At 36.7% G+C, this 23,011-nt stretch overlaps 1 protein-coding gene across 7 annotated transcripts in view; it reads left to right on the top strand.

The window, feature by feature from the left end:
- Nucleotides 1–23,011, top strand: part of ZDHHC15 (zinc finger DHHC-type palmitoyltransferase 15) — a 232,114-nt gene that overhangs the window by 133,686 nt on the left and 75,417 nt on the right. For 4 of the 7 annotated variants that reach the window (XM_037821523.1, XM_037821520.1, XM_037821522.1 and 1 more), the window contains exons 7-11: nucleotides 84–204; nucleotides 4,429–4,561; nucleotides 7,089–7,215; nucleotides 8,775–8,878; nucleotides 20,785–20,863. In XM_037821523.1, coding sequence (XP_037677451.1) covers nucleotides 84–204; nucleotides 4,429–4,561; nucleotides 7,089–7,215; nucleotides 8,775–8,878; nucleotides 20,785–20,831 — 532 coding nt within the window. In that variant the 3' untranslated portion in view covers nucleotides 20,832–20,863. Of the gene's footprint in view, nucleotides 1–83; nucleotides 205–4,428; nucleotides 4,562–7,088; nucleotides 7,216–8,774; nucleotides 8,879–20,784; nucleotides 20,864–22,111; nucleotides 22,398–23,011 lie in introns of those variants that run through there. The other 3 variants (XM_037821525.1, XM_037821519.1, XM_037821521.1) reach the window with 2 other exon arrangements.

The following is a 23,011-nucleotide window of genomic DNA, read 5'->3' as shown; positions in this document are numbered from 1 at the left end:
TCCATTGCTTAGTCCACTTACGTATCAGTGTGTTCTCAATCAATGTGTTCTGATTTCAAATTAGTTTTTCTTTTTTATTTTAGGGTTAATAACTGCATTGGATTTTCCAACTACAAATTCTTCCTTCAGTTCTTAGCTTACTCTGTTCTCTACTGCCTGTACATTGCTACAACAGTCTTCAGCTATTTCATCAAATATTGGAGAGTAAGTTTAAACATCCTGAAGGGTCCCTGCTAACACACAAACACACTCAGTCCAATATGTGAAACTGTTCACCCTATCTTTTTTACATGTTAAAATAGCTAATACAGAAGTAACCAGAAGAGAAGCCACCATAAACAAGCTTTCCATATTGAATATTCTAAGATTTAGAGGAATGCTGTTATTTAAAGATTCCAGTTAAGTTTCTGTCATGTATGAAAATCTTGTTAAGGCATTCAGGAACCTATCTCCTGACCTCTACTGATTCTTTACACTGTACTTCTCTGATCAAGTTTTAAAAATCTACTTTTTACCAATTATAGATTTGAAAAATGTTGAAATTAATTCTCAATCTCTAGTTTCCTAAGGAAAAGACTAATAAAGCACCCCCCCCCATTGTTAGAAATACTTTCTAATTCACTATTCAAAGGAGTGTTGTGACATTCCCTCTAGGCAGAAAGATACACTGACACGTCTTCACATATGACCAAAATGAAATAGAAATTCTTATTTGAACTTTGTGTGAAAAGAACACTAAGAAAATTGGATTCTAATACTGTCTCTGTTACCTCCTTACAAGCTTGTTGCCAAGGTCAAATGAAACAAATGTCGAAAGTGCTTTATCTTTTAAAAATGTGATTCCAATCATAATGAAATAAAAAGAAACTCATCCTACTTTTGTCTTTCTTCCGCTTGACTTTTATCAATTTTATTCTATCTATTTCCAAAAATATCGAAGGCAGCTTTCCAGGTCATATATATGTTCAGGACCTAGCAGCAGTATGATAGAAATACATCTTTTGTTTTTAATTTCATGGCAATAGGCTTCTTCACAACTCTAGTTCAATTACTAAGCCATCATACCCTGATGAAGGTTGTCCAAGCAGAACCTGAGTAGCTAAAGACAGATGTAGGCAGAGCTACTAATTACCACTTTAGGAATTCCATAAGGAATACTTCACCTCAAGTGGGGAGGTAAAGCAGTAGGGAAAGGACACGAATCCTGTGGTTAGATTATAATAAAGCTAGATAAAAAATGAAAAATGCAAGGCAGTGAGAACTTAAATATCTGAGTTATTAATAATTTAAATTATTAATTAGTGCTTTAATCCCTATTAGTGTAGAAAATACAGTGTAGCAAATTATAGTGACGTATATGCTTTCCATTTTCCCTTTAACTTGTTCAATCAATTTGAATATTAAATAACTTGAAGAATTAAGAATTATATAATGGATATCAAAATCATCTCAGAGATACAAACAAAAATCAAAGCAGAAATGAAGTTTTCTTGTAAATTTTCTCCAAATGCAAAAATGCTTCACTGTGCTATGCATCTTGACATCTCTCTTTTGGCCCCTTTCCACAACACAGGATATTTTATCTATTACTCAGGCTTCCATGACCTGTTTGGCATTCCATCCACACTGCGTTCTTACCCTAAATGTGAAGAAAATCTGTTTCTTCCAATCAGCGGGAAAAGTGTCAACCTTGGTCTTCTCTATAGACCTTTCTTGGTCCTTAATAAAGTAGGTTACAGTTTATGAATCACTATTTATCCCCATAATGAGTAAACAACATTGCATTTCACACGTTTTGCCTTTGTCCCTCCTAGTGAGTTAATAATCAAATACCACAATGCCACAATGTATGCTTTTTCACTCCTAAAAGATGATATTTGGAAATGAATTAATTACTGAAAATGTGCCCTTATTCGCAAGCAATATCAGGGATGAACATTGCCTTGTTATTTTCCTATTCCCTCATTTTTCTCCACAATAGATTTGCTCATGCTTGACAGATGACAGCTGAGGAATCCTGTCTTGGCTTGCCGTCACTATGAAAAGGGCACTGACAGTTCAATGAAATGCTTCTTTGCAGTCTTTCTAGCAAGAGAGCACTTTGGTATGGTTTAGGGATGTCTGTCTCAGTTTAAATTGAGTCTGCTCTTAAAATGAAAACTAAACATTACCATGTATTTTTAAAGTCACATAACAGGGAGATTAGCTGTGCTAATAAGTACAGCCTCTGAGGTAGGCAAAGCAGGAATTCTTATCCTCACTTAAAGATGATAGAACTGAGGCTCATAGTAGTTAAGTGACTTGCCCAGGGTCACCCAGTTTATACATTTCAAATTCTGGACTTGAGTTTAAGTATGACTCTAAGCCCAGTGATATTAAACACTGTAACATGTCCTACTGTCCATTATAGTTCTAGTCTTTAGAGAGAAGCTTCAGCTCATTTGGAATTAAGAATTCAGAAGACCATCAGATTTACTTAAAGATATTAACTAAAGAGGAGTTACTTTGGCAGGAGATTGACTTGCCTTATGGAAGGCTCAGTAATATACACCTTCCACACTGGACCATGAATGTCCTCACAGAGGTTGTGAATTACTTTTAGAAACAAGATAACAGCATTATTCTACAAGTATTCCTCTGAACTCTCTCTGGTGGTTATTGCTTTGAGTAATATAGCTTGCTCATCTTCTAAGAAGGCAATTTTGAACATAGGGCTGTCACCCTCTCCTAACACAAAATGCTTAATATTTAAGGCTTTATTAAAGGACAGCACAGTAAGTAGATTTGCTTTGGCATATAGAAGAGAGCTCTGCAAGAGTCATTAGTGGGAAAAACGGCTTCCAGTTTAGCTACCTAGGTTGTGGACTGACCTTGTATCAGTCCCTCTCGCCCTGCCATTTCCTATTGCCCATTTAAAAGTGAAAAATAAGAAAACAAATGTGATTTTTAAAAGCCTTTTAAAAAACATATTCAAAAAGTAGAAATTATGAAAGCAAAAACCCACCCGGGCAAAAACCACTACAAAACAATATGTGGAGTCTTTCCCACAAATTCAATACAAAGCAGATGAAAACCAATCAAATTCATCTTGAGTTCTTAGACAAAGGTTTCATTCAGGGATCATTTCAAAAGGGATAGTTTCAGATAAATGTTCCTGAAGGTTGAAGTCCTTGGGGGTAGCTGTTTCCTGGGCTACTTTGTCCCTAGGAAAATGTCACCCAGAACACCCCTCATCTGAAATCATTTGACTAATTTACTACCCCTAATATTCATTCTTTAAACATATAGAAGATTCACAATTTGCCCTGACATCAAAATGAATAAAAATCTCCTCTGATAGAAGAAAAAAAATCTGTACTATCTGACCTTACCAAGTCTTGCTAAGTCTTGCCAAGCCTTAAATCTCTCCTTCCAAACTGGAGTATTACCAGATCCAAATGTACATTTCATTCAAGAATCATTTTTAATTCTATTACTAGGGAGCATTTGGATATATTTCAAAGAGATTCATCATGCCAAAACAATGATCAACTTGGAAAGGAGGAAATAAATAATAGGCATTCTCCCAAGAGCTTACTCCAAAATTGAAAATGTTTTCTAAAGTTCTTTTCAGGGGACAAAATGTCACATGCCATGCTTGATACAGAACTTGAGAATATTCATTCCGGTCTGAGGCTATATGTAGGGGAAAAAAAGGCTGTTGATACATAGAAAATAAGATGTGCCAGCTTCCTATTAAAATGTTTAGCCCCCTACTTTTACAATTGCCTGTAAAATCCTGCTTGATTTTTACTGTCTAAACAGCTGTTCCACAGGATGTAATTTACAAGCACATTTCATTTCAGCTATAAAAAATAAAACCACACAAAATTTACACCAGCTTTAAAATCAGGTCATGACTTAAAGGTAAGATATTTTTAAATTATACCTATGTGTTTTAACTTCCTACGTATTGTACTATGACATTTTCAATACACATATGTCCAAAGAAACATGACACATAAAGAATCCCAGAATAGCCCACCTTGAGACAAGAGGATGAGCCGTATGACCTCAAGATCTCCTTTAGCCAATGATTCATAATTCTCAAACTAAATGGAGCACAAGCTTTAAAGAGGTTGCACACCAATTAGGCCTCAGTATACCCTTTTCACATTACCCTTTTCTAATTGGTATATTATATACTCTATTTATACTGAACTGCACTAAGCCAGGATCCATTTTGGGCTTTATAGGCTGAGAGCTTATCCATCATGAGGTATTCAAGTCATGAATAGAAAGAACTGTTTTGTAAAAATTTCACAAAATCTATTTTTAAAATTACAGCTAGACATTTTATACATATGAAAAAGCTACTAACCCATATAGAAAAACTAGCCAAGCCTTACCATTTAATCTTTTGTTTTTATTTGTTTATTTCTTTTATAGGGTGAATTGCCCAGTGTTCGCTCTAAGTTCCATGTCCTTTTTCTCCTCTTTGTGGCCTGCATGTTTTTTGTCAGCCTTGTGATTCTCTTTGGTTACCATTGTTGGCTTGTCAGCAGAAACAAAACCACCTTAGGTAAGACCATATATTTAGATTAGGGGGAAAACACTTTAATGTTTATCAGAGTGACTTGTGAATTGTTCCCAAGGAAGAGAAAAACTTCTAATGAAGCATTTTGGCTGCAGTATCATCCCTTTGTGTCCAAACTAAGATAGATGAAAATACTTTTGCCAAACTGGAAAACCATAGTAAATGAAGCTTACAGATAAAGAAAGCATTAGTGAATAAAACTCCACACAAAACCAAAAATGACCATTGCTCTTTATAGTTCATATTGGGTAACAGCTCCCCAGATTTACAGCTCAAAAGATTTCTAAATGTGCTTACATGAGGAAGTGAAGGAAGAGAAGAATCAATACATAAAGGAACATCAGAAGGAGGAGATAAAAGTCAATAAAAGATAGAAAATTCTAATTTATGAAACACATCCAAAAACAGCACTGAGAAAGAATGCAAACCAACAAATCATTGAATGTCTACAATCATCGAGTTGTATAGAGATGGTGGGAGATACCAAAATATACAAACAACTTCCTATCAGTGAGCTTACAGTCTTTCCAGGAAGATGAGACATATTCACATGAAAAGAAATGCAGTATACAAGAAAGGAATCCAATACAAAAAGATTTACAAAGGCAATAAATAATTGTAATACAACTATATCTGCCATAATTGCTATTAGAGATATGAGGGAAAGATTTGAGCTAGGTCTCAAAGAATAGGTAGGACTTGACAGGAGAATGGAGTTGGGTAGAAAAAGCAGAGATATGGTGGAAAAGTGTAAGACAGGTGTGTGTTGGAAGGATATAAGGGAGAAGCAATAAGTTTGGCATCAGCATAGTATTCAGAAAGGTATATGGCAGGAAAAAAATTCTGAGTGCCAGACCAGGAAGACAGAAAAAGTGGTATTTTAGGTTAATCAACTTTGTAAGGGCATATAAGATGGCCCGAGGGATGACAACTCTAGGAGATCACTCCAAGAATCTAGATAAGGGTCAGAACTTGAAGAATGGTGCTCGGGATGGAGTAGAAGGAATAGATATAGGAAACATTGCAAAAGGAAAAAGGAATATACAAGTCTCAGTGACTTGTTAGATATACACTTGGCCATTATCAAAGGACAACTTCAAAGTTACTTGTCTAAGTTAATATGTCCAAGTACTTACCCTCAGAAAGTTTATAAAATACTTGGAAAAGAGGACAGACACACACAAAAAAGGTAACTAGCAAAATAAAGTAATATATTTTTGACAAATAAATGGAATAGCTTGTGAGTGCTCTGGGAAAGGATTATATACAGGAATAGAAAGAGACAACAGTAACAGAAGGACCCATGAGAGCAAATATTGAACTCAAGAAGTAATGAGATAAAACATACTGAACAAGTGAGTGTCTAGAAAATGAGTACAAGAAGTGACCATTCTTTTGGTCAGTGACTGGCCCTATAATCCAGGCTGTCATTTGAAGAACTATATTTTTGATCAATTACATTACAACAATTTTTTCATCTATGATGAAATATTTACAATGTGTACAAATCAAAACATAAAGAATGAGGATGAAATATTTACAATGTGTACAAATCAAAACATAAAGAATGAGGGAAGTTGAATGTTTCGCTAGGATAGATTTGAGGAAAGTTTAGTGCAAAAGCCACTGCACTTTGAGACTTCATTTGCTAGTAATACTAACAGCTAAAAAAGTATTTCTACCCATTTTCTAAACCAAATATATGTGTAGCACTTAGTTGCTAGGATGGTAGATAGCACGTTCGGCCTAGAGATCAGCTGAAAAGTAGAAATTTACTAAAAATTTCATGATAATGGAGTCTTTGAAAACAAAGAATAAATGGGAGATGGCCAGATGCAGCCAGAGTCCATTAGTGAAAGTGTTTGCATAATGGAATAAATGTGTGTCTAAATATAATGCTCAGTAACATGGTCCAATTCCTCATGGTCTTTGAGGTGATTATAGTTCACCCATTGACATTATCTGAAGTAAATATCAGTTATCGATTGGCATTTTCACTGAAGTAAATCTCAGCATTACAGTTGCAGCCTTCAGTGTGAATATCTTCATTCCTGAAATGTTTTGAAACCAAATCAATGTCATTACCATCTCTTTATGTGTCATTATTTTGGTCCGAATTCTAAAGATGGAGACCATTTAGCAGTTGCCACTTTGATTCAAATAAAGTGCTGTTAAATTTATTTTTTTCACTCCTCCCATCCAGCAGTACAAAATACATACTGCCCCCATGCCTGCTTAATTATTTCTACCATCATGTGTTTCCTCTGCCTTTAAAACAAAAATAAAGTTTTAGTTCTTTATATTAAATAACAAGTTTGCTTTATATTGAGTGATTAAACTGTATTTTAAAAGTAATTTATCAATAACTAAAAATGAGAGGCCTATGCTACTGCAGAAAAAAGTTTATCATAGAACTGTCATATTCAAGAGAACTGTAAAATCATAAATGTCCTGAAATTTGTTCTTTTGTTGCTTTCTTCCTCCTTTCTTCAACTCCCCTACCCTGCCCTAGAGGCCTTCTGCACTCCAGTGTTCACAAGTGGCCCAGAGAAAAATGGGTTCAACCTTGGCTTAATGAAAAATATCCAGCAGGTGTTTGGAGATAACAAGAAGTTCTGGTTAATACCTATTGGGTCTAGGTAGGTAATTATTACCACTGAAAGAAGCTGATGCTGGACCATGCTTTAAAGTAGCAAATTCAATTTTGATTATAGTATATATCAAAAATGCTATAAGTGGTAAGGTCAATAGTCTTAGAAATTTTTTTCTTTTTTCCATTTTTCATATTTTGGAGTGAAATGCTTATATTACTTTTACGAAGGAAAAATTAAAACAAAAATAAGGAACAAAGATTAATTTAGAGATTGTAGGTAATTCTTGGACTGTAATGAAGGAGAGATGAGCAGAACCAAGCTCTGTCCTCTGAATAAATTTGTGAACCAAATCGAACCACCTTCAACTAAACTAGCCTAGCTCTGGAGTAGAACTTGTTTACAGCCTTCTTGCAACTCCCATTTAAATCCACTCCTCAGAGAGGGATACATTTATTTGTTCACTTATTTGAGGAAACTTTTTGGGGGTGGGGTGGTAATTAAGGAGCACTTTCTCCTTCCATTCACTCATTGCCCTGATACTTTTTCTGCACCAGTTAGTGTTTTATAGAATTTCTCATTTATTTAACATCTGTGATCTCTCCTACTATCCTAGGTGTAAATCACAAGACAAAACTGTGTCAGTGGGTAATGTTGATTAACAACTGTTACCAACAATTATCTGCATCACATACACACACACACAAATACACACACCAACACCACCTCAAAGGGGGTCCAAAATTAGTCTTTTGGAATAAAAACCAAAAACAAAAATCAAAGTCCACTCGCTTATAATCAGTATACTTACATTCTCTGTAGATTACTATCAATAAATCTGTCAACTGTCAACTAACCCCATTCATGGACACTACAAAATGCATAGGTAATATCAAATTAATAATCCAAAAATCCTTAAGGTTTAAATTTGGAATGGATTCAGATATGTAAACTGAAATATTCGAACTGTAAACCACTCTAGCTAGGGCCAGCTCAGTTCCCTCCAATGCATCTCATTTGTTAGTGACCAGAGATTAACCAGGTATGTGCCCCTTAGTTATCATAAAGAGTATCCCACATGCAGATAATTGCCCCCAGAATCTTCACTCTGAGAGAGTCTCACTCTGGTTCTTCTCCCCAGCTCCTAAAATCTTGCTGCCATACAAGCCAAAGAAATAAGGGAGCATTTAGATGTTATTATCTATCACAATTCACAGCAGCTTATCTCTACTGTATTAAATGATTCTAACCTTTCTTGAAAATTAAGAATCAAAGCAGTAAGATAATGGGATTTAAATTGGGATCATTATCATCAAATGATATTTATAAAGCTTGCTGTATGTGCATGTTACCATACTGGGCACTGTGGGAAGCAAGTTAAAGAGTTGCTTACAAACAAAAACAGTCAACACTGATGCAGACCAACAAACAAGATATAGAAATAGCACAGCAACAAAGTTATGTTATTGTAAAAGCCTATTCCACCATGGCTTTAGCCAGTAATCCTAAATCTTCCTACAAACCACCCTCCTATTTCTTAGAGGATATAACCTTCACAAAAAGTATATGTCAGCTGCAAGAGCTCACTGCCTTCTTTTCCTCACCAGCCCTGGTGATGGACACTCCTTCCCTATGAGGTCTATGAATGAGTCACAGAACCCACTGTTAGCAAATGAAGAGCCCTGGGAAGACAATGAGGAAGACAACCGAGGTAAGTACATTCAGAAGGAAGTCTTTTCTCCACTTAGCAGACCTAGCATTAATAAAGTCCATGTTAACACAACCAGTATAGTGTGGTGAGACAGTAGGGTCCAGAAAGATTTTACAGCATGTCAGCCTCAGAAGTGCCTTTCAGATGGAGAAGGGCAAGAATGGACAGATTTGTTTAGCAAATGTGGATGCCTTAGGTAAAATTATATGGCAGCTTGGGAGGTCCCTTACCAGCTTTGTGATACCATGATCTAGACCAGTCAGATAAATGAGGAAACATTTAAAGTGCTGTGCATGTTTATAAACAATCCTGCCAGGTGGTCACTTGTGATGCTTTGCTTGAGTTAATTCAATCAGTGGGCAACAGCTCACCTTTCTCTACCCTTCTTTGTTCATATTGGTTAAAGTTCTTTAAAATCTTATCCTCAGTCTCTTTTAGAATGGTTTAAATATACTAAAAAATACACTATATGGGGACAAACTTATACATGCCTGTAGTCTGCTTTTCTAAAAGGCAGAGGAGCAAAGGAAAAGGAAAGATACAGAATTTTGCCTTCCTGACTTTCTCCTACCAGATCATTGGATCATTCTGAGACTTTTTCTGAAGAACTGAAGTTTAAGTTCTCATGCTCTGTATCCCATTACAAGCACTGTTCTTTATCTCCACTGATGTTATACCTACTACTGTGCCTCCAACATTTGCTTATATTGTTCATTTCAGCTATCAGAGAATAGTTTTTAGCTGCTGGTCCCAATAAGACAGTAGCTGGCAACAATTTTGAGTGGGAACTTGTGGTAGTTATCACACCTTGGGTGAATGCGGCTGTTGAATAGAGTCTGGACATGGAAAGGCATTGAGGTGGGGAGCAGAGGTGGGGAACAAGCCTCTCTAAATTTTTACCCAGTTATATTATCCAGGCTCAGATTCTTTACCTGGATGCCCAGTTGTAGAGTAAGGCACTTTACTAGGACTAAGCAAGACAAACAGTCACAAATCCATAGTTACAAAATGCACCAATGCACTGCATTATCACAGTTCTCGCCCAGCCCAAAGAATCTACAACACAAGCAACTTCCTTGCCTCCTCTTGCTAACTCTTTATTGAAAAATTGACTGTATTTTGACCTATTTTCCTTTCTGAAGAGACTTTTACTTACAGCAGTTACAAGTGATAAGAACTCTTATTTTGATATTAAGAAACCAGAGTCTTAACCTGGTTTGAAATATCTCCACGATGGAAAACATACAGTCATCTTCAGCCTTGTGTTGGCAGGACGAATACTCCAAGTGTAGATGTAGCACTACCTCATAAAGAGGTTATTTTCTTGAAACAGACTCCAATTCCAGACTTTTTCAAAAATATTCAATCATTGCAAATTTGTATATCATTTTATAGCTTACAAAGTACTTTCATAGGGCTTACATCCTCTGACTTTTACAAATGTCATGACATTATTATTACCATCCCTATTTTAAAAGTATAGAAACTGAGATTCAGTGATGTTAAGTAACTTACCCAATATCACATAGCAAGAAAGAGGCAGAGTTTGGACTTAAAGCAAGGTATCCTGATTCCAAATCCTAGGTTCTTTCCAATACAGTGCTATATCTCTCCTTTGGACAAATACAAATGGGACATAGTGCTGTGAATGGGTGCCATATTGTTGTCTGAAGCTTTCAACTGCTTCTTACAATCATAGACTATAAGTTACCTTTATTTTTAATAATATTACTATCCATTCCAAACAAGTTTATTTTTTAAGTCCATTGAAGGGAATTCCACAACCCTCCTTCATTGCCCATTCCAGTATCTAACAACTGTACTTTTCTCTAACATAAATTCTCATGCTGGGCTATTTGTCCAGTTTCTTCTGTTGCCCTATTTTCTGTGCATAACCTGTCATATACAGGCAGTCCTTGTACTTTTAACAACTTAGATTCCTGGAAAGGTGCTGAAGGTTGAAATAACATGTGTTGAACTTAATTTCTTATAGGAATAATGTCAGGGTTTGGATCCTAGCCCAAAATGTCATATTAGTTCACTATATATGATATACAATACATAATGTAAAACAAAATGTATATAATTTGATAAAATATGGTAAACAGCAACCTGTTAAGAAAAATGTAATATATCAAGAAACTATATGAAGTCTTTATCTTCTTTGAAATCCCTGCCTTATTTTAGTACAATAAAGCATAAGGTAAAGAAAAACCTTTATGAAGTCAAGGGATTTAAACAGGCTTCTCTGGTAAGATTTTAAAAATAAAGTGTTTAATTAATGAACAAAGGCATAGAAAATTGGGCAAATCCAAAATGCACAGCTCAATGTATTATTCTGAGGAGATTTTAACAGGTATCTTTTTTTATGAATGCAATTTTATTGAGATATATTCACATACCAGATAATCATCCAAAGTGTACGAACAATGGTTCATGGTATCATATAGTTCTGCATTCATCCCCACAATCAATTTTTGAACATTTTCATTACTCCAAGAAAAAATAAAAATAAGAATAAAAATAAAAATAAAAAAGAACACCCAAAACATCCCACACCCCTTAACCCACACTATTATTTATTTATTTTTGTCTTTATTTTCTTACACATCTGTCCATACACAGGATAAAGGGAGTGTCAGTCACAAGGTTTTTAGGATTACACAGTCACACTGTAAAAGCTGTGTAGTTATACAATCATCTTCAAGATTCAAGGCTACTGGATTACAGGTCAACAGTTTCAGATATTTCCTTCTAGCTATTCTAATACATTAAAAACTAAAAAGGGATATCTATATAATGCATAAGAATAACCTCCAGAATGACCTCTTGATTTGAAATCTCTCAGCCACTGAAATTTTATTTTGTTTCATTTCTCCTCCCCCTTTTGGTCTGAGAAGACTTTTTCAATCCCATGATGCCAGGGCCAGGCTCATCCCCAGGAGTCATGTCCCATGTTGCCAGGGAGATTTACACCCCTGGGAGTCATGTCCCACATAGGGGGAAGGGTAGTGAGTTTACTTGCAGAGTTCCTTAGAGAGAGGGGCCACATCTGAGCAACAAAAGAGGTTCTCTGGGGAGACTGTTAGACATAATTATGAGTAGGCTTAGCTTATCCTCTGTAGGGATAAATTTCATAAGGACAAGCCCCAAGATCGAGGGCTTGGCCTACTAAATTTGTAGTCCTCAATGTTTGCAAGAATATCAGGAGTTCCCCAGGTGGGGAAGTTTAATATTTCCACATTTTTGCCCAGTCCCTCAAGGGGGCTTTGCAAATACTTTTTTATTCTCTGCCTAAATACCTCTGGGATGTATTGGGGCATCACACTAACCTGTACAGACCAAAAAGATCTGAATCCCTATTCAAGGTTCCATGCAACTATGGTGTTTGAATAGACTGACCATACAAGTTAAAAGTGTGTTACAGAAAATATAAATTTTGCCCCAAATAAACATCTCTTCCTTTGGTCTCACACAGAAGTCGAAGTTTTAAAATATACTCAATATCATCCTTTACCCTTTAGTCTGATTTGCCTTAGTCCTAACCAGATAAGCTTCATTCATATCTCTAATTGAAGTCTGATCTCTTTTTTCAGCTTTTTAAACAATTGCTCTATGGGGTAATGCTGACTTCATTGCTCCAGAACGGTAGCTCTGAGTCTCAGGTGTCACACAGAAACTGGAAGTTCCAGGGAATGGCCAGATTATACACAAAGAGCTCAGCAACAGGTATCTTTTTAAAGAATTTTGAGAGACTTAGGACAACATTTTAGCTTTTTGAGAAAATGATCCAGAGAAGTCTGCTCTTTTACTATCTTTTGCTCATTATAAATTTTCCTGTAGCATAAAAAGCATTAGAGATTACAAGATAAGTCTTTCTGCTCTATTCAAAATTGGGATGCATTTCCTCAAAATTGGTTATGTGGCATCTATGGCCCTGCCTGCCATAAGTGCCATGAATAATATAGTGGATATGATTTACAGGGTGATTCTTAAATGAAAACTGCTGTAAGTCAAAGCTTGCCTGTATGTAAAACCCATAAAGGACTCCCTCAGCCTTCTCAGGGGAAATCTTTAAGATTTCCTTGACAAAAGCTGATTTCTCAAAATTCTTTTTATATTTATTACTCTGATGCCTTTCTGGATGTTCCATGTGTTCTTAGTATTGTTTCAGCAGGTAACAAAGCCTTGCCATTTTAAAGCCATCACCACTTTAAATTAGCCACTTAACTCTTTGACTATGGGCAGTTATTTGAGATTTAGCATCCCTGAAAATCCAGAGTAGGTAACCCCAGTCAAGTTTCCCTAGGCAGTGAACTTAATAGAGGTTTGACAAAGACTCCAACAGCAGAATAATGGCTTTTTCCATTTGCAAGGAAATAACTCTTTTATCAACACCGCTATGTAATAATGTGTATTATGATTGGCTCTTTCTTAATGCTTTCCTGTGAGTTTGCTGTTTAACGTGTGGATTTGCCCAGGCTGTACGGAAAGCAAGCCACCTGAGCCCTGGATGGTAGCCATGAAATTTTTCAAGTGTCTAGGCTTAACCCTGATAAGAGGGTCAGAGATTTCCAGAGAAAGCTGTAGTTTTGTTTCAAGGAACTTCTCAGTTCCCCCCATCATCTAAGACAAACCTAAACTCATAGTAATATGCCTTTCAATGATTCCCTTGCCCTGATCCACAAATTGGAGCCTTCATAAAAGATTGCCAAGAACATCTACACCGTGGTTATTTGATAAGAACTGAGCTCAGTTTTAGCTTTGATATAAGTATCAAGGTTAGTATCTGTCTATTATAACCACATGACCTCTGTGCATTAGGCTTGGTTCCTTTTTTTCCTAATAAAGAAGATAGAGCCATTTCCTTTCCTCCTTCTCGCCAAGCTCTTCCCTCAGTCTGGTGTGATAATCCAGTAGAGAGCTCCAAACTAGGATTAAGCCCCAGGGTACATGATAATTATGTACAGCCCATTCCAGTTACTCTAGTCAGTGCACTAGCTATGACAAGAAAAAACATTTTTAAAGAATGCAGTGGGAAAAAAGAACTAAGCTTTCTTTAACTAACCAAAATGGCCTTTAGTTCCAGCTAATGAGGCTGGAAATGGCCTCTTTAATTTGTTTTGATAATTCTTAATGGAGTATATCAAGTAAATAATCTCTATAAACACAAAAATGAAAATTTGCTGGAAATTGATTACCCAACCTTCTGGTGTTAACGATAACAAGAGCTTGGGGAAATTAAGCTTCTTCTTATCAAATGCTGCTGGATAGTTATTGCAGAAAAATATTGACTTCAGACTCTAGCTTATTAAGTGCTTTATATATAGCCTAATTTCTTACTCCTTTATTTGGGTAAAACTTTCTTTGTATGATACCCATTAGTAACTGCTCAAGGTAGAAAAGCAAAGTGAGTGGAACATGAAGAAAATTGCCTGGCTTCAGTAAAGATTCTGAACAATGGGTTACTGGATTAGAACTCCCTGAAATCAGAGACCACCTTCATTTCTATAGTTTCTGCAACCCTAGTAAAAGAGGGTTGCATATAGAAAATGACCATTAATTGATTCAAAAGGTATATTGGTATCAAATTGGGTAGGATCTTAGATGAAAGACTAAGACATTTATTGTATGGGTGATGGGGAACTACTGAAGGTTTTTAAGCAGGAATGTAGTAAGGAAAATGTTGTTTTAGGAAAATGATGATGTGGTGTCCTATCAAAGCATGCTTCCTTCCTATGCCAGAGATTGCTGTAATCCCTGGGCTTTCTCAGAGGACTGGTGAGAGCCCTTCTCCTTGTTAGAACTTGGAATCTCTAACTACATCCTGTACACAAGAGCTCTAGTTCAGAGATAAGAGGCCTTTCACATCAAGAACTTTGCTGTTTAGAAGCTTCTCTGGATGATATTCTATGCAATAACCTCCCAGTCAGAGACAGCCATTGAATCTTGCTTGAAGAGAAAATTATTATCTCTATCGCTTAGTTCCTCAGGCCTATCCAGACCTGTAATGTATGATTATGCCTGGGGAACTTTAAAGACACTCCCACAGTACTTAAGATGGGGTCCTAAATCAAATCTATGCTTTGTACCTCAAAGAATCTATTCCTTCAGGGGCACCATTTACTCTTTTTTATTCCTATGCAGAGTGGATATAGTCAGGGCAACTATGGAAGGGCTTTTAGTCTCTCATTTCTTTAGCAGCTTTCTATAAAGTGATTCAAGATATATTGGCCTACACTAACATCTTACCAGCATGATATTACCATGAGACATATGCTTATAATTACACATTTGTAATGATTAGATAAGTGACTCTTTCCCAAAAGGTTTGGTTCTCCTCTATTCCTACATATTGGAGGGAGTGCCATTCTGGGATAGGACATCTGGCTGGTTGACCAAGAATATACTAGGGAAAGTCACATAGCGAGTAACTGATAGAACCTATCTCCAGGGCTCAAACCTTTAACCACTATACCACTGGTATCTCTCCTTTACTCCTATTTACTTTTCAGTTCATAGTCCATTTTAAGGTCCATTTGGAAGAAAATTATCTAGGTTCACTGTGTGACTTTTGGAAAGTCCCATTTCCTCTCAACCTCAGTTTCAACTACATGATCTCTAAGCCATGTTCAGCTCTAGAGCATGATAGTCTATGACTTCATCTGATATTTAGGGGTCAGAAGTCAAGATGAATAACCATAACCTCATATCTTTCACCAAATGGCTTTTTTGGAAGCAATGCTAGTATATACTAGAGGCCACTATGAACTTACATTATTAATATACCTTCCAACTCCAGGAACCAAATTTCTTTCTTCAAGTATTCTCTCCACATACAACCAGTTGTACCCTCTTATCACATCCACTAGGCTTTAAACAACTTATTCTCACACTTGTCATTTGCTTTTGTCCAAGAGTAGGAATTCTAGTTCTCATCTTTTAAGAATCAAAGATAATACACTGAGTTAGGGAGGTGCCACTTCTTTGGGTAGCTAGGCATTTTCTGAGTCACTTGTACCCCATGCTTCTAAAAAGACAGGAGTAGTTAATGCCTCAGATCCTGGAAACCTTACCTTATAGAGTAATATCATAGATGTTCATTTTATGGCTTTACCTACCTTGTCCAATCCTGGACTATAATATTTGTTCCTTGAAATAAGGCAGGTCTCCAATTAATCAGTTCAATTCAGAAAGCATTTCCTGAGGGTACACCTCAGACAAAGTCCTGTGGAAGGACATAAAAGTAAATAAAAGCTGGCCTCTGCCCTCATGGAATTTACAATTGTAGGGAAAGATAAAAAGCACACAGGTCTAACACAAGACTTGTGTTCATAGCTATGAAAGTATAGCAATTGCATACCTAATGTAGATTTAGCTCTGTGCTAAGTACTGAGTGGTACACATGGTAAAGTGTGCAATTTTTAATGATATTTCAACTCTGAGTATATCAACAAATGGAAAGAGTATGGGCTATAGTGCTGAGAGGTTTTGAGGGACAGTCAGGACTTAAGCTAGATGTTATTGGGATGGGTAACATTGGGATAGATGCTAGGAAGAAGGAAGTAACATTTCAGGTAAGAGGTACAATATAAATGTGGTAAAAACAGTAAGGATACTATCTATTTTGCAGCCCAGGGTAGGTATTGTCACATGTGGGCAGTAATATTAGAGAGGTAAGACATGACCAAATGATATAAGGCTTTGTAGACTTGATAAAGTAGGAAATAACTGTCAACTTTATAGTCTTGACTTATGTATTGATATAATGGAAAATAAAAAGATTACTCAGATACTGGTATGCAGGAGGGATTGATATTTGGAGAGACAAGAACCAGAAAAAGCAGCAGCAAGTCAAGGATATATCACAATGGCTTCATGAGTGGTGGTAACACTAGAAATGGAGAGGAAGGATAAAAGCCAAGAGACATCTGAAATAACTGGAAGTAGTCCCAGTGACTAGAGATATTGGGAAGTCATTTGTATAGAAATGGCAGTTAAACCCATGAGAGGTGAAGGAGATAATCAAGGAAGAGAATAAAACTAGGGAAATGAGATAAAATGTAAATTTTGGAATCACCTAAGTGGTGACACGTTTCCATGTGGACAAGGCAATGAATAGTGAAAGTGAAGTCAACCTTAGACAATACCCATAGTTTGGGGGAGAGTATCACAAAAATACTGTGAATGAGAGAGTATTGCCCCTATTTTAAAGATGAAAAACTTAGGCTGGGGAGGTAAAGTGACTTATGTAAGGTGATAGAGCAGTCACAACTCAACATAAATTTTTCCAGACTCCACATTGTATCGTTTTCCCTCCTCTTCCCAATCTCTGAGAACCAATGGCTAGAAAGAAGGATACACATGCTGGCACCGTCACTTCCCATAATGTCAAGGGCTTATGTGGAAACCTAGAATTTTAAAGAAAGGGAGGAGATCTAGCACAAAACAGGAAGCGAACCAGAGCTGAGCCAGCATGCACTAATACTAAAATGACATCTTGGTTCAAGTAAACATCTATGAATAATGGTGAAATCACTACAGCATATGACACCAAGAATTGGTAGGGATTGGGGAAGCAGTATAGGTGCAGTTGGTAGAAGGAGAAGGTGAATTCTGCTTTTGTCTTCTACTATGCAGAGCCTGATTCTTTAAGGTATCTTCATAAGTTACCACCCATAGAGCCTTAGCTTAAACTCACCCAGGGAGCAAAACCATGAAGGAAGTTTATAACTGGGTTTTTCATCTCAGGTTTCAATGTCTGCAAGGGCCTGATTTTTTTCCTTGCAATTTTATTGAGATATAGTCATAACACACAGTCATCTAAAGTGTACAATCAATTATTCACAGAATCATATAGTTGTGCATTCATCACCATAATCAATTTTTGAACATTTACATTACTCCACAAAAGTAATAAAAATAAAAGTAAAAAAGAACACCCAAAACAACCCACCTCCTCCCCATTCCCTCCTATTGTTTGTTTACTTTTTTGTCCCCATCTTGCTACTCATCTGTCCATATACTGGATAAAGGAAATGTGAGTCACAAGGTTTTCACAATCACACAGTCACACTGAATAAGCTATATAGTTATACACTGGTCTTCAAGAATCAAGGCTACTGGGTTGCAGTTCAACAGTTACAGATATTTCCTTCTAGCTATTCTAATACACCAAAAACTAAAAAGGGTTATCTATATAATACATAAAAATAACCTCCAGAATGACCTCTGGACTCCATTTGAAATCTCTCAGCCACTGAAACTTTACTTTTTCCATTTCTCTTCCCCCTTATGGTCAAGAAGCCATTCTCAATCCCATGATACCAGGTCCAGGCTCATCCCTGGGAGTCATGTCCCACCTTGCCAGGGAGATTTATACCCCTGGGAGTCATGTCCCATGTAGGTGGGAGGACAGTGAGTCTACCTGCCAAGTTGGCTTAGAGAGAGAGGCCACATCTGAGCAACAAAAGAGGTTCTCTGGAAGATGACCCTTAGGCACAATTATAAGTAGGCTTAGCCTCTCCTTTGCAGTAACAAGCTTCATAAGGGCAAGCCCCAAGATCGAGGGCTTGGCCTACTAAATTGGTAGTCCCCAATGTTTGCAAGAATATCAGGAATTCCCCAGGTGGGGAAGTTTAATATTTCCACATTTTTGCCCAGTCCCTCAAGGGGGCTTTGAAAATACTTTTTTATCCTCTGCTCAGATTACTCTGGGATGTATCAGGGCTTCACACTAACCTGTGCAAACAAACCAGATCTCATTCCCTATTCAAGGTTCCATGTAATTTTGGTGTTTGAATAAACTGACAATACAAGTTAAATTATATAGCTTGCTTCAGAAAATAAAGATTTTCCACCAAATAAACATTGCTTCCTTTGGTCTCACACAGAAGTCGAAGTTTTAAAACACAGTCAATACCATCCTTTACCCCTTAGTCTGATTTACCTTAGTCCTAACCAAGACTATTTCTCTAATTGAAGTCTGATCTCTTTTTCAGCTTCTTTAACATTTGCTCTATAGGGAAATGCTGACATTCATAGCTGCCGAACTCTGCCTCTGAGTCTCAGGTGTCACACAGATACCCGAAATTCCAGGGATTGATCAGGTTATACACAAGGGCACAGCATCTCAGAATCTAGAAATACCATTACAATTCAGGAATAGATGTAACTGCTGTAAGAGCTTACAGTCTGGGAACCATTACAATAAGCCTTCCCCTGATAACCTATGCTCTTAGATTCAATTCTCAGAATTTGCACATCATAGTCCATATTAGTGAGGCATTATAATGTCTGTCTTTTCATTTCCGGTTTATTTCACATAACATACTGTCCTTAAGGTTCATTTACCTGGTTGCATACCTCACAGCATCATTTCTTCTTGCAGCTGCTCAATATTCCATTGTATGGATACACCACAGTTCACCATGCCATTCATCAGTCGATGTATCCTTAGTCCATCCCCATCCATTGCAAATCATGAATATTGCAAATGTCCATGCATGTCCCTGCTCTCAGTTCTTCCAAGTATATATCCAATAACAGGGTTGCAGGACCATATGCAACCCCATACTTAGCTTCCTGTGGAACCACCACACTGAAGGGCCTGATTTTAATTCAAATAATTAATGGGAGGAAGTGTTCTATGTCAAATAAATGTGGGCTGTGATTGAAGAAAGTAAAAGAAACCCACTTAGCAGAATTCTAAAAGTCAACTTCTGAAAAGGTGCATTGCCAGACACACTACAAAATTCTGAGACAGCCAACTATCAGCCAGGAGTGAATACAGAAAGAATTAGCATAACATCCCTGGAGCAGCAAAGCAAATATTGTATTGCACTTCCAGAATTGCCTTTCAGTCTTTGTCAATCTCCTTGGTAGAAATGTTGAATGGGATAAGATGTATGTTTACGCACTTGCTGCCTCTTTTTCTCTTTGGGTTGATTGACAAACATGAGTGAATTATTCTCTAGATTTCCTTCTTTGTGTTCAGATTTAGTGGCAAGAATACTCCCAAGTTTGGGATTCCATACAAGACAGAAAATTGTGCTCACGGTGGGGCCATGGTTCCAAAGACAGGCATTCTCTGAGCCACTTTTACTTTTCCACTCTTCCTGGAAGAAAGCAGTCTTGTCTCTGGAATCTGCTGGTCGACTCAATCACATAGTTTTTCAGCCAGCTGTGGAGAGGGTAACCCACCCTGACTAGCCTCTATCTTCAGGGATCCAGACATTATACCTTTGAGAGCACTCTGAATGGCACATTGATTTCATAAAGGAATATGTACTACACTGAAAGCGGCAACCAATGTCAACTTTTTTTATCTCAAAGTGCCAAATACACTATTATGCGGGGAGTATGAAGAAAATGATTATCAGTACATTAACCAAGGTGATTCAGAATGTTTCTTGCTCCCCCAAAAGACTGGAGGTCAGAACAGAAACATTGGTATCATAAACGATGCTACTTCTTAATCCCAAAGCCTCTTATTTTCTGGATGAGACTTCAACACCTAGAGTTCTATAACAGCTATCTCAATTATGTCTAGTGGAATAACAACAAGAGAGGGTAATTTTGTGAGTCGCAAGACCCAAAACATTCCATTAAAGTCATTAAAATTAAGCTGTCATCACAGCTATTTAAGTCAAATACCAGCTAGTATTATAGATAAGATAATGCTGATAAATAAAATAATCTTAGTTCATAGTACAACAGGCTGACTACTTTTGGAATGTGAATGTCTGGACTGGTTACAAATGCTTCCGTAAAGCTCACCAGTCTTTTGGGATTTATAAGTGTCTGCCACTTCAGGGATTGGACAAGAAGGAAATACGACAGTGAATGAATACCCACCCATGTAAGAGATGGGGGAATTTGATCATCTTCACTTTTCAACCTTACAGATTTTCCAGAAGGCTCCTCATCTCTTGCCGTGGAAACAGAAACATAGCAGTTTTCACGTTTCCTGTATATCTCAGACAGGTCAGTATTCTGAGGGAGACATGTGCCCCATGGACTGTTATGAGGCATCCTTGAGATCAGAATTAGAAAAGGAGTAAATTCTCATCCTGGTGAACAAGGCGCTAAGTTCTTCACTTTTATATTTCTCACATAAACAGAATTCTACACATAATTTCCCTGTGCTATGTACCTATTCTCTTTGGTATGCCTTTGACTAGTGAAAAAGTAAACAGCTTTATCTTTGAAACATTCACAGGTAAATAAATGCAGTGTAATTCAGCATTAAAAGTAGAATTTTAGTGATAGAAAATTCATGGAGCTCAAAGCTGATCTCCTGAGCCTTCCCATTTAATTCCCATGAAAAAGCTACTAGTTATTCAGAAACCATTTATTTTGTTTGTGGGCTCTCAGGTCTTCACATCTTTCCCTTTCAGAACTCTGCTGTGTACCAGTATAGACACTGTAAGATCTTGTATATGCCAGCCACTTCGCTATGTACTTGATATACATTATTTCATTTAATCCTTACATCAACTCTATGAAGTGAATGTTACTATTCCCATTTTAGTTTTGAGAAAACTAAGATCCAGAGACGTTAAACCACTTATCCAAGGATACATACCTAGTAAGTGACCTAGTAATGTCACATAGCTACAAAATAGCTAGTAAAATTTCAACTCAGGTCTAACTTCAAAGCATATTCTTTCCACTATGGCACTGTATTAAAAATCCTGACTTGAGCTATTTACATCTTCACTTATAACCAAAGGTTAAAAAGAGGGAATAATTGAGTCTGTCTTATTGTCCAAAGGCCTGATGAAATGTTTGATGTTTACATAAGACAACTTCAGTGGTAGTATTTAGATTTCAGTTATCCATGGTGCTCATCTCTTTAATTTCCTTATTTTAGCATTTTACAAAGGGTGCTCTGTAGAACACTATTAATTTGAAATGTTAACAGATGTTAAAGGAAAAAAAGTTCTCTGGTGAAATAAATATAGGAAGCCATGTATAGGCAAAATTGGAGAGAGATCATTTTTGTAGGAATTCTCAGAGCTTTTATTATGCTAATGAGTTTTGTGAATCTCCAAGAGAAGGAAATAGTCCCCTGAAAATATTTAATTGTGGCATCTTAGTTTTGAGCAGATTATGGAACCTTGTCTTTAGTGTAGCACTTGCCAAGACTTTTAATATGTAAAGGAACTTTGTGGATCTCCAAAAGTGGAATGTTTCCCAAATTTATTTGATCATTTAATCCTGTTTTCTCAGAACATCTTGAGTGAATATTGGCTTTAAGCAATGACTTTTCCCAGGACATTGTGTTCAAATAAATTAACTGATTACTTTTGAGGGAACAACAAAGTCATGTTCTGACAGTGAAAAAAAAGGTTTGGCAATAAAGAAGGTAAGAGTGGGAGAAGCATTTCACAACTTACCAAGATTTGAAGAAAATTTTTTAATGTATGAAGATAATTATCTACTAATGTTTGTAAAATCTCCAAACTACAACCAACCTAAATATCTGTCAATAAGGAGAATGGTTGAATAAGTTATGTCTGACAAAATTATTACATATTTTATATTTATTTACATTTGATATCCTTTTGAGAAATTTTAAAAATTAAAGTATGAAGGATAAAGTGAAAAAAAGCCATGTATTTGTAATGTAAAACTAACAAATGCTAACATTTTGTTTGCATTTTGTCTCAATTTTCTTTTTTGATTAGAGAAGTTGTGGGTTTACAGAATAATCATGCATAAAATATAGGATTCCCATACACCACCTGTTTTGGTTTGCTAAAGCTGCCGGAATGCAGTATACCAGAAATGGGTTGGCTTTTTTAATAGGGATTTATTAGGTGACAAATTTACAGTTCCAAGGCCATAAAAATGTCCAAATTAAGTCATCAAGAGGAAGATACCTGCTCTGAGGAAACACTGCTGGCATCTGGTGTTCCTCTGACACATGGGAAGGCACGTGGTGATGTCTACTGGTCTTTCTCTCCTGGATCTGGTTTCAATGACTGTTTCCAAATGTCTCTAGGTGTTTCTGTGTCCTTCTCTCTGTCTGTGTGCTCGCTCCAAAATGTCTCTGCCTTTTATCCTTTCATAAAAGATTCCAGTAAAGGATTAAGACCCACCTTGAATGAGCTGGGTCACATCTCAATC

This window comes from Choloepus didactylus, chromosome X (assembly GCF_015220235.1).
Source record: "Choloepus didactylus isolate mChoDid1 chromosome X, mChoDid1.pri, whole genome shotgun sequence".
In the NCBI taxonomy this organism is placed as follows: Eukaryota; Metazoa; Chordata; class Mammalia; order Pilosa; family Megalonychidae; genus Choloepus; species Choloepus didactylus.
This window is presented reverse-complemented; position numbering and strand designations above follow the sequence as displayed.